Source organism: Brachycentrus maculatus, unplaced genomic scaffold (genome assembly GCF_059751285.1).
Source record: "Brachycentrus maculatus isolate JH-2025_06_01 unplaced genomic scaffold, ASM5975128v1 h1tg000362l, whole genome shotgun sequence".
Taxonomy (NCBI): Eukaryota; Metazoa; Arthropoda; class Insecta; order Trichoptera; family Brachycentridae; genus Brachycentrus; species Brachycentrus maculatus.
The window spans coordinates 990,285-1,003,221 of record NW_028281111.1 but is presented as its reverse complement, the minus strand read 5'-3'; the positions used below and the strand labels follow the sequence as shown (position 1 = coordinate 1,003,221).

General features: G+C 31.1%; 2 protein-coding genes across 8 annotated transcripts in view; one reads left to right on the top strand and one right to left on the bottom strand.

Moving 5' to 3' along the window:
• Positions 1-5,335, bottom strand: part of Efa6 (Exchange factor for Arf 6) — a 130,070-nt gene extending 124,735 nt beyond the window's left edge. For 6 of the 7 annotated variants that reach the window (XM_088269766.1, XM_088269767.1, XM_088269768.1 and 3 more), the window contains exon 1: positions 5,101-5,329. In XM_088269766.1, the coding sequence (XP_088125892.1) occupies positions 5,101-5,235 (135 nt within the window). In that variant the 5' untranslated portion in view covers positions 5,236-5,329. Of the gene's footprint in view, positions 1-5,100 lie in introns of all 7 variants that reach the window. The other variant, XM_088269762.1, reaches the window with a different exon arrangement.
• A 587-nt stretch (positions 5,336-5,922) lies between these two features.
• Positions 5,923-10,428, top strand: Cisd2 (CDGSH iron sulfur domain 2). The gene is made up of 3 exons (XM_088269761.1): positions 5,923-6,221; positions 8,821-9,026; positions 9,779-10,428. The coding sequence occupies exons 1-3, from the start codon at positions 6,125-6,127 to the stop codon at positions 9,866-9,868; spliced, it is 393 nt and encodes a 130-aa protein (XP_088125887.1). The 5' UTR covers positions 5,923-6,124; the 3' UTR covers positions 9,869-10,428.
• Positions 10,429-12,937: the final 2,509 nt, after the last annotated feature.

The window sequence follows — 12,937 nt, the reverse complement described above, 5'->3', positions numbered from 1 at the left end:
GTTTAATGAAAACAAATAAGAAAATATAACTAATACAAACATATTTCCATAAAGTATTTTTTAGTTCATATATTATGGATGTTATTGGGTTCTATTTTTACGTTACGTTTTATTATTTTTTGTATACTTTCTTTAAAACTTTCTGTTATTTTCATTCGTGCATTTAAAAATATATATGAATACTTATACGTATATTGTAATTGGCTTTGCTGTCTTGTACATATAAATTTAAACAAATAAATAAATTATTAGATAAATAGTAAACTTTTAAAATGTATCGATTGAATGATAATAAAATAGGCAGGATTTGTCAACAGTCTTATTCAATCTCAGTCGCACACAAGTTTATAATTAATTTATTTTTACGATATTTTTTATATGTTCGGCTGCATATTACTTGCTCTGATTTTATGCCACACGTATTTTTACGCCTGCGCGAGGATTCGATATAAATTTGGATACATCCACACCAGATTTTTATAGCAGCCGTTTGCGCTGCGACACAGGGCCAAAAATGAAAATCCAGATCGTGAATCTCTCAAGGCTGAACGTTCCAATACAGGAAGAAAAATATTTGTACCGACGAATTTCTTTCGGTAGGTGCCTCTATATATAACATAGCACTATAAATATATTATGTAAATTCCGGTTGTACACTATACATAATATCGTCACAATCAAAATTCTGTAATGACATAGTTACAACTGATTTTTACTATCAAGATACGTATTTTTATCGAATAATTGAATATTTTTATTTTTGAGTATTTTTAATAATACTCGAATTTTTGAGGGATGAGTATTTTTTTATGTTCAACCTCGGCTCGTAACGCATGTTTGTGCTGAAACTTTTAGTGCATGTTGGTCTTCGGGTTGACCAAAAATCGCATGTGTTAAACATTTTTTGTAGTTTTAAGTGTGTAAATGGTGCTATGGTAGTGAAGGGTGATAATGTTTGATGTTGTGGTAGTGATTGTCCTGACGAAGAAACGGGTACGTCTTGAAACCGGTAGACATAAAAATCTCGGTGAGTGGTTATATACTAATATTATTAACTTTTTCGTAAAAAAAAAAAAAAGTAAAAATGACCAACCACAAAGTAAATGCTTTAAATATTAATAATATTGAGAATATTTAAAAAAAAATCTCATATCGGACTAACGAAGTCGTGAAGTATCGTCTTATGCAGAACTTATTTAATATTTTATCATACCCTGGCGGAGTCAAATAAATGTAAAAAGTCAACTAAAACCTTAAATGTGTCAACCGTTTTCCATTCGCACCACATCTGACTACGTTAACATAGTTTTGAGTTTGAAATTTTCAGTAAAAAATGTAGCAAGATCAATACCACGCAACACATGCAGTGTGAAAATACTAAAGTAAAACAAATTTATGAGGCGAATTTAGTTAATAATAGAAACAGAGGAAGACCGAGAAAAACTTGGAATAATCAAGTATTTCAAATATGTGCTTGAAAGCGGTAAGGTCAGGAATCTGAATAATCGGCGTGTATGTAATTATGAGGAGATGCATGAATGTAGAAAAGCGAAGAATGTTTGCAAAGATAAAGAGGTGTGGCGTTCCATTCTTTCTGCCTACCCCTTCGGAGAAGCGGGGTGATGGTTAATATTTTTTGGCAGAGGGTGTTATCACCGATACGAGGCTATAGTGCCTCCAAATAAGCGCGGATAGTAAGCGATTGTAAACGATTTTAACAGAAAAGCGTGTTCAATTCACAGAACTCGCTTCAAATTCCGCACGGGTTTATAATGGCAAACGTGTTGATTGAGCGCCACAAAACCGCGTTCGGGCCGGAGAGGGTTAAAACGCCCATATATACCATAATGGAGGGCAGTGCTTCCCAACTAGTTCGCGTACCTCCAGGGGTACTCAACTTACATCAAGGGGTACGCGCGACGATCTCTCGACTAAGACAATTAAATCAGTAAAAAAAACAATTGCGAATACTACAATTGCCGAAATATGTTTTTAATACATCAGTGTAATTATTCCGACTCCGTAGTGTAATGGTCAGCACGCTCGGCTACCTTACTGGAGGTCCCGGGTTCTCAAATAAATTTAAGTGATTATCACTCTAATATTTATTCAATATTGGACTGGTTGGTACCTGAAGCGGAGGGCTGATCACCTTTCCTTCACGTGTTAACGATCAATATAACACTACGTTTATACGATGCAGTGCCCTAAGCACCATCGGGTGCAGACAGGGTTTTTTTTTTAATCATTACACTGTAATGTGTAAAACGCATAGTTGGAATAATATATTCACAATCGATCAGTATAAATGCGCAGAGTGGTATAAGGGGATCTCATAATAAGGGAGTTTTGTAATAAGGGGTTCTCGCAATAAGGGGTTACTGCAATAAGGGGTTCTCGCAATAAGGGTTTCTCACAATAAGGGGTACGCGAGTTTGAGGTCTTTCCTGAAGTAGTATATGCAGGTAAACCTAATTGGGAACCACTGGTGTATGGCATAATAACAATCGTCGATTTATACATCTACATGATAAGCTGATACTCGTATAAGGTAGTAGAAGGTGATAATCTATCACATAATATAAACACAGGTGACACAGTATAAACACGACACGATTACAGTACATTCAGTAACCGCGAACGTGTTTTTTTTTTAATATTTCATTATTCATTATTATTTTTCCTTTTTTTGTAATTCATGATAAAATATAATTGCGTGTACATTAATACAAAAAAAATCCCACAAAGGCATGGCCTGTGTGTGGGTATACATTTTATTTTAGGTTATAATAAAGGGTACTGAAAAAAATTCAATATATATAAAAATAAATAAATAAAAAAATTAACGATAAGTAAGTAAATACTTTATGAGCTTTAAATTAAAATGAGATATTTGATTTTTTTTAATAAAAATAATCAGCAAAATCTTAAATCGAAACAAATTGAAATAATTAATGTCTATCATAAATATAGTATTTATGGAATGAATTAAGCAGTTTTAGAGATATGAAAAATGAGTGTCTTTGCGCGAGTCTGTATTTAGTACGCATACATTATATTTTCTTTTAAGCTGTAAGCCGAAAACCATAAAACAAGACGATGAAGAAACATTAAAACTTGAAACGTGGGAACCAAAATTTCTAATTTCAAACCAAAAACCAGATTTTTCTACTCTTAAATGCATTATTACCCTGAACTGGTTGGTACCTGAAGTGCAAGATTCATTACTTTGCTTTCATGAGATTACATATCGAATTAACACTACATGGATTCGATGAAGCGCCCTATGCACCATTGTCCGCAAATGAGGATAAGAACATATTGAAAGCTGTCCCACCGCATTCCCAGATCTGATACAGAAGCATCTAGGCTTCCTGACAGACCTAATCTTGCAAAACAATTTTTTTTTTTAACTAGTTGCGAAATTTATTGAAAATGTGAAACAAAATAAAATTGTATCCCGACTTTGCTGTGAATTTACTTTTAAACGCTTTCAATATCCCTGTCACTGCAAATCAAAATATTTTTTTCAAATATTTGATTTTAATTGAGGATAAGTATGTCTGCCTCCGTATTGTAATGGTCAGCACGCTCGGCTACCGTTCTGGAGGTCCCGGGTTCGATTCCCAAGGGGGGTAAAATAAATATAAGTGATTTTTTCACTGTAATATTTATTCAATATTACCATGGACTGGTACCTGAAGCGGAGGGCTGATCACCTTTCCTTCATGTGTAAACGATCAAGATAACACTGCGTTTATATGACACAGTGCCCTATGCACCATTGGGGTGCGTGTAAGGGTTTTATTATAAGTATCAAAATATTTGATTTTGATTGAGGATAAGAAGAAGATATTTTAATGAATAGTCTCAGAGTGATAATGATTACAATAATTGTTTATTCTGGCATGACTAAGCGGTGTGCGCAATGCAATACTTAGCCATATTTTGATTACGAAAACATAATATAGTAAGAGATAAAATAAAGTGAAATAAACAATAAAGGGAAAAGAAAAACGACATAGAAACAGTAATAAATAAGAAGATATTAAAATATAATGGAATGAATAATGAATGAAAGTCAGATAATAAGAATAGAAAAATTGCAGATAAGTCTTTTTAAAAATAAAAATAATCATTTTGCATAAGATTAGTATTTGAATTTAAACATCCCTATCTTATTTTATAATGTGTAATATATATGAAATGTTAAAGTTTGGAAAGGCGTTAAGCGAAGTATAAAATTCTCCGTAAACGATAAAAATATTATAATGAATCATTTTGAAGAAAAAACGTCAAGAACCTTGGTACGGTAAAGAGATTTGTTTAATTCGACTATCTACTTTTCTAATGCGCATTGATTTAAAATACCATGCAGATAATATATTTCGTATTACAGACTGACATTTATTAATAATACACAATGTTAAGGCCTTTGAAAGTAGGTGTTGAAAATACATTTTTATAGATGGGGTGTATTTTTTTCAGATCGATTTTGTTACGCTAAAATCTACGTCAAACTTAAACCGCGAGTACCTAAGCAGAAGTGGGCGGAGATCAAAGGGCCATTATTTGTATGAATAATAATTACAAATTTCGTGGAATTACTTCAGTAAGGCATAAAATAAGCTAGGTTGATTTAGGTTTTACCGTTGCGAACTTATCTACGGATTTCGAGGTATTCTAATATAGGGCATGACGTGCAATGCAGCTAATGCGATAATGCAAAATGCACTGTTTTATTATATATTTCATAACACGTGTGTGAAACGTAATTAGAAAAATATCACGAATTCTACGTCTGTCAATCTCTTGTAATAATAAATAATACACGGTGAAGGACATAAACTTACTAGGTAAATAATATAACAATTATAAAACGGCTGTTATAAATTAATAAAAAAGTGTAGTCGCAGCTGGTGACTCGAAGACGATTAAATAAGACAATTCAATATAAACTTTGATTCGGGTGAACCGAACAAGGTATATTTTAAAAACGTAGTGAAATTTTTAACAGACCACATTTTGCAAAACGTCAAATTGACGGGACGCCGAACTGCTAAATCGTGTTTATAATCCAAAATGGACGGAAATTCTTACCTCGCCGCTTCTCGCCGCCGGCGAATTTTCTTCAATTTTGTATATAATATGCGGTAGTCCAGCTTTTCCCAATAAAGAGAAACCAAATCCTAAACTGTCACTTCGATTTAACACCACCAACCACTCTTCAGCCATATTCGGTTTTTAACAACATCGATTTCACGGTACCAACAAAACGAACTCGCCCTCGGATTATTATTCACACAACACCCGACGGCGCTCCCTGCACAAGACTGCAGTAGTAACGGAACATACCGCATGCATGCAGGCAGCGCTACAGTCCACTGTACTATTTTAAATTGTTTTGTGTAGCGACATCTATCGTAATTTTACTTTATTCTTTTCCAAACCCAACAGTTTCTAAAATCTAATTAAACATGTAGTAATTTTTTAGATCAAATAAAAAGGTGATCTCATAATTTTAATATTGAATTTTTTTATACAATTTTCGGTTGAGCACGTGATTTTATGTGATTCTAACGACTTTATATGAATGCGAAAAAATATGATTTTTTATACATTTTCGGGATGATCGGTTACAAAACTAATTTTGAAAACTCCTTACTAGAAAATTGTAATTGGCCTTTGCGCTTTTCTGCATTTTTAAATACTTATAAAATAAATAATTTTGAAAATTCTATCATTTTTGGCATTTAAAAGTGTGCCTTATTACAATTTGTATAAAGATCAAATTGGCAACACATTTATTCATCGTAATGAACTAAGTCATATATTGCCGGATTTTGTTTCCGTGCACTTACGACGTTTCATTCTAATATATAAATCTTTGTTTCCTGTTTCGTTCGTCGATTTCTTCAAATTAGTTAGTCTTTGATTCGTTCGCCGATCGCCTGACAGATTTACGTTTACGTAGTTTGTCTTCTCGTCACTCGCAGTAAAAGTCCGCTCATACTTGTTCCGTAGGTCGTACGTTTTCGTTTTTTAACTCATTGACTCATACATTTCGTTTCCGTCGAGTGCTTGTCGACGCTTTTAAGGCAGAGATCTAAAATAAAAGTTTAAAATGCAACCATTCGCACATTTAGTGAAGGTATCATTGCCTGGATATTTGGAGAGTTTACCGATCCCGGATTCCATAGGTGGTTGGTTCAGATTAGGATGTAAGTAAAATTATGTTTTTTTTTTAAATAAATACTAAATCGACCGATACATTGACCCAGTTACATCACATTTGGCAGGCATTCTAAATAACGAAAGTGCGGCTACTCTAATTTAGATTGTATTGACTGAAAAGTCAATGCTTTTGGTAATGGTATTGATATTTTACTAAATAACTCGAATTGAAAACCTACGTACAAGAATGGCTTCAAGGTTATAATAGAATCTTATCTGATTGTTGTGTTTATTCTTACTGGGTTTTCTTATCATGCGTTTTGCGAAACAAAATTAGAACCCGGATTAATTAAGATTTTGATATCAGGAATTTTAACTACTATAGCTTCATATGATGGTCCATCCGCCGTCGGGTGGGACTTGGGCATTATGAAACCGGTTGTCAATTAGGATTGTCTGGAAGTTAAAGTTACGGAATTAAAAATGAAAGCAAAAAGATGTTTTAACCAAATAGAAGCAAAGTTAAAGTCATTCGCACTATGTACCTAACGCGTTTGTGATCTAAAAAAAAATAGAAAAGTGTCACAAAAACGAGGCTGCTACTAGTAAAACTAGTAGAAATGGTCACCTCATTGTAAAATATTTATATACAAGATGGTTCATCCTTGATTTTGTTTTTAGTTTATTAGTTACATATTTATAGCAGAAGTAGGTAGTTTGACAAAAACAGTATTATGTTTAGCAATATTATTCGTAGTACCAACTGTATGTGTTTTTATTTTTTTCTGTATATTTTCATTTTATTTTTTGATTATTTTTATATTTTGACTTTACAAGGAGAGTCATTAACTGAATGTTAAGTAAAAAAATGATAACATTTATGTATTAACCTTGTATGTTAACCTAGATTTCACCATACTGAAACAAATTAAGGTTTTTTAATATTAGTAAATAAATATAATATTGTATTATCTGTGTGTTTTTTTTTTAAAGAATGATGCCTGTTTGCTATATTTTATAAAGTTATTTATTTATAAAAAGAACTAGCATCCATCCATAATATACTACCCGATTTGTTGGGTAACTTTTTCGGGTTTTAAAATTTCTCAGACATTTGGTTGAGAAAATAGAATAACAGCAATAGCTAGAGCACTCCGTGTGCATACCCGTACTTGTAAAAGCTAGACAAACTGCTGCTGATTTGTGAGATATCTTTCGCTTGGTAATTGCTTTTCTTATTTTAACTTAAATTTATTGTCAAGCAAATATTTAAAATAAAAGTTATTTTATAGGATACAAAAAATACTACAGATATAAGTTTTGCTATAGGTATATTAAAAAGAATACCTTTTTTGTAATTCAAAAAGTAATAATTTTGACTAAATTTAAGATATTAACACACTATGGATGGGATTGGTTAAGGTTTGTTTGGTCGATTGATGCTTAAAGATGGGAAGGGTATTTTTACCTACGCAGGCCTCATTTCAAAGTCAGAAAAGAAGGAACTACATATTTAATACTTTTATATAAATATTATGTACCAATCTCTCTGTTAAGAGGTCTTATCTTTATGTACATAATTATCAAATCCTGTCGCCAGCAGTCTTCAGGCATAAAGAACACCTGTCTTTGGTGTGTTAATATTATATCTTAAATTTTGGACATAAAATTGTCATATTTTCAATATTGAAAGCATTAACTTTGTGGATCATAATGTATTTTGAGAAATAAGAAGACTTTGTTTTTGGATAAAAAAAACTAAGTCTTTTTATTTCTCAAAATAATATAAAATTGTCAACTTGACATGGATGATTGAATTTTTAAACTTAATCAGATACAATTAAAAATAAGTTGTCACTAATTTTGATTTTGAGATTTAATTATTTAACGGTCATCACACCAATCATAAGTTGGTTACATATCGCATATTTCTAGCTCCTAATACAATATATTTGAAATCAAAAACTTGGGCTATTAAGAAATATGAACTGAAATAATAAAAAAATACCATCCCAATCGGTTTACTAAAAAAAGAATAGATAGTTATATCTTTCTATGTAAACACCGTTTGTCCTTGAATTGTAAAGATAAATATTAAAGTATTTTTTTGGATGTTACATAATTAAAAAAAACGGATGTTAGGTAATACAAAAACTGAATGTGAGATAATTTTTAAAAAAAAGAACTTTAAAACAAGAATAAGGGGTATATGATGATTTGTTGGGAAAACGATATTTGGTTTCAAATAAAGTACATTAATTTATTTATTTATTTAGGGAATATCCCGCTAAGCCTCTACTTTTAAAGACTCGCTGCAGGTTGGATTGTGAGGTAGGGAAGGTAAATGTGAAAAATACATCACAAACACCCAGACCAATTAAAAATAAGCCTTTCTTGAATGTATTTTTTAATTTGGTGGTAATCGAACCCGTGTCGCCAGTTTCGCAGTTGAGCATCTACACCCAACTACATCATGGCGCTTGTGTGATGTTGGGGATTACAAATGTAAAATAGTTAGAATGAAACTGACTGTGAAATGGAATTTCTAACACTCAAACTAAAGGGTATTACTTGTTATTAGCGGCTGGGCCTCATCTGATAACTGCATGTTTTTTGTAGAATTAAAATGAATTTTTGATTTTTCAGTTAAGGATTGGCTCGCCCTCATCCCTCCCGCGGCGGCCACTGCCGGTCTGTACTACATAACGTACAGGGCCTTCTGTCCCATGGCCTGCAAGAATAAGCCCATTAATCCTGGTATCCAGAAGGACTGTCCCAAAGTGGTGGATTCTATTGACATTGAAGACATTGCTGAGAAAGCAGTCATGTGCAGGTGTTGGCTGAGCAAAAATGTAAGGATTTTTTCTAATATCACCACAGTTATAATTTATGTGATTTATTTCATATTTTGTTTATAATAAAATCAATCCACCCTTTTTGGCATCCGAACGTAACTAATAACACTTCTTGTTAATGTCTTAGCCTGTATTTGTATAATGGCTTTATTGAGAACTGTAAAAAATTCAGTTCCCGAATTTTTTCATCTGAGCATCATTTAATAAAGAACAATTCTTTTTGTACTATCTATTCATTCGGTTATCAAATTCAATCACCTCATTTTTTTTTTGTTTCATTTAACTGTTTTTACATTTGGTAAACTGTATATTTTCTAGCCTCTTAAAGAAGCTGGTTTTATTCACATTATTCAAAAGTCGTCTATAGAAACATTGATTTGGATTTTTTTGTTTCTGACAATTTAATATTTTTCCATATTTATCTTTGACTGTAAATGAGTTTAAAAAATTGTTTGATAAAAAAATAACTTTTATTTAAATAAACAAAGCAAGTAATGTTAGTGTTTAAAAAAATTCAAATGTATTTATTCCCTTTTAATTCAAACAAAACTGCAACAAAAAGAAAAAAATTCAATTTTTTTTACTTAGAATTTTGTAATATGTCTAATAAGATTATTTACAAAAATCATTGAAAAAATACTTATATTACTGGTCAAACTGTTATTTTTCATAGTTTATGAATACTTGATCCTTTTTTGTATCTGGTTATTAAACGTTGTTGCTTAATTACTCGTTTTTGTCATTTTTAGTGGCCGTACTGTGATGGGAGCCATGGACCGCATAATAAAAGCACTGGTGATAATGTAGGACCCGTTGTTATAGCCCACAAGAAGAAATAGAAACAATAATCAAGATTATACAATCACCAATTTTGTCTTCCGGCATTTTATGTTTAATCTGCATTTGTCTGATATTCACTCTTGAAAATCAAATCAAATCAACCAGTTTTTGCTTCATATTCCAGCACCTCGAATTTGATTAAAATCAATACGAGATTTCAGAGAACAACATATAATTGGGTGATAATATGATATTGTAGCATAATAGTTAAGGATCTTCAAAAGGATTGAAAATCCATTTTAAATGGTGTAAAGCAATATTTTTTTATATTAATTAAGTTTCAATCCATCTCGGACATGTTTTAGATGTTTTAAAAAAAAAAGACATTAAGTATTTTACACGATTGGGCTGTAAATATATTGAAATATGTGACTTAGTTACTAGAATTGTTAGTAGTTCACACAAGTTGTCTAATGAATGGTTTTTGGTTTGTAAATATATTTTTTTGATAGTCACAAATATTTTACAAAACATATTAACTCTATTACTAATGTAATTGTTTAATAGTTTGTGGTGCTTTATTACTATCCTATTGCAATAAATTTCAACTCATTGATAACTGGTATTTTTTTTCACAATGTCTTCTGAAATGCAGAAAGTACACTATGAGAATGTTAAGTTGATTATCATTATCATTATCGTTATCATTATTTGTAAATAGACTGTCAAATTAAGCTTAGTATAACAGTCTATTTACAATGTTATTTTGGTTGGTCTGGGTATTATTTTACTTTTTTACCCATCCTTTATTTATTTAAACTTCATGTACAGAAAAGAAATAAGTACATTAGCGGGCTTATTGCTAAAAAGCAATATCTTCCAACCAACACAAAAACAGACTACATAATGATATTTAACAAATGTTTCATACCATATAAAACTGTTTACAATCAGAGGGTAGATAGTACTTGAACATTTAAAAAAACATAAATTACAAATTGATGATAATAAGTAAGGCAAAGGAGAAAGGGAGTTTAGGGAAGGAGATAGAGGGAAAAACTAAAGGAGGAGATTTGTGGACAGTTTCTAGTGATATATAGGATTCTAATGATAGGATAAACAAGATTCTAATGCTAAATAGTAATGTCTCAGACGTTTCTTACAAGTTATTAGAGAAGGTGCATATTTTACAAGGAGAGGTAATTCACTCCATAGTCTGGCCGCTTGGACAGAGAAGGAATTACTGAAGATTTATATTAACGCATACCAGTCGAATGTTCAATCTCATTTCAGATAAAAAAAATCCTCGTAGGTCGCATGTCGAATATCATTGGACATTTTTTTCATAATTAGTATCATTCAAGTTAAAATGCAAGCTCACATTTTTTTCACTCGTATCTATTACATCGGTATGTATGTGAAGCATAGAGCAAATGAATTTTTGCCCATTGGAATGTGTAACTGTCAACCTGGATGTTTTTGGGGACCGGAAAATGTTAAAGATACTTGTAATTTGATATTATTATAAGTAAAAATCTATTGGATTTCATTCATGGGTATTTTTTTAAGTTTATTTGTAAAAGCTATTAAGATATGATGCATTTAAAGTAGTTAATATAACTACTGAATTTTAAAGTAAAACAAAATTAGTTAACAAAGTTTATTTATTTACTATTAACATTTACAACATTTTGAGTGTGTCCAAATACCTGGTTACAAATCTGGATTATCTCCTATTATAGGAGTTATTTTTCTTATTATTTTTTGACATCTCATCAAAGATGAAGAAGAATATGGTACACATGTGTAAAGTGATCACTTACACCAGCCTATGACGGTCGTCAGCCCCGTAAATGCTCAGACTTCCATATTCTTCCTCATCTTTGATGAGATGTGAAAAAAATTAAATTGACATAACATATTGAGGATTCATGTGAAAATAGAAGGAAAAAAAAATTGACCGGTATTTACCACAAATTATTTTGAAAAATTTGAGAGAATGACAAAACATTTATTATATTTTTGATATATTATGTTCTTATATTAAAGTAACATGGTATCAGAGCAAAGATAAAATATAAACTTACGAACCAAAAAAAAAATTAAACCATAATAGTAACAGAATGGAAGAAAAAAAACAAACATGAAATAATATACATTTAAAAGCAGATTGTAATGGAAACTATAATAAAGTGGATAAAGTCTATAGCACTATTTTTGTACTATTATCTCAAGAGCGCTTATAAAATTAAATATTCTAACATATCGTAAAACCTTATACTACGAGACCATAAAAATATTATACATAGCAAATTTAGAGTATTTAAGGTTTTAAGAGGGTAGTTATCAAAAAGACTAAGTAATGCACAGATGATAATTTCTCCTTTTTAAGAAAACTTATGTAATTTTTTAATATTTTTTATTTTAATTTTTAAAAGAGAAATATTTGTGTTTTTATTATTTACACAAATATATCAATTTCATACTATTTCTGTGAGCCTAAGCGCTTCATTATTAGAAATAGGTATCGAATTGTGGTAGAGTGGATTCGAACCGAGAAACTCTGACTTAAGAGTCCGCGACACTAACCACGGGACCAAGCAATTAAGTAGGAAATAAACAATCTGAGAAGAAGCAATGTATATCATTCCAATTTGGTAATCGAAAAAGTAATGAATACCCATCGTGCCTAATTGGTAGTCATTACTATACTTGAAATGTAGCTGATTGACTTTTAGACTTAAACAAGAAACTATTTATGATAGTATTAAGTGAGATTATATCACCTTTTAATAGTCAAAATAGTGAATATATCATATCTTAATGCAGTTCCGGTCTTTAGGGAAAGGACAAGGTCATTCTGGCTTCTAAAAAATTATCTTGTAAATTTTGTTAGCCGATGACTTTTTCTAGTCATTGATATCAATTAAAATGAGTTATAACCCTTTAAAAAGTACCCTAAAAAGCCTTTGTAGGGGGGAAATAGGTCAAAGGCCGGCACTGCTTAAATTAGCACCAATTTAATTATATCGTCATGCACATATTATTGTTGCTAATCTGCATTTTCCAGTTTTGATCAAGAATGCAATGGATGAACCCAAGAATATTATTTTTTCAATTGGAATCTT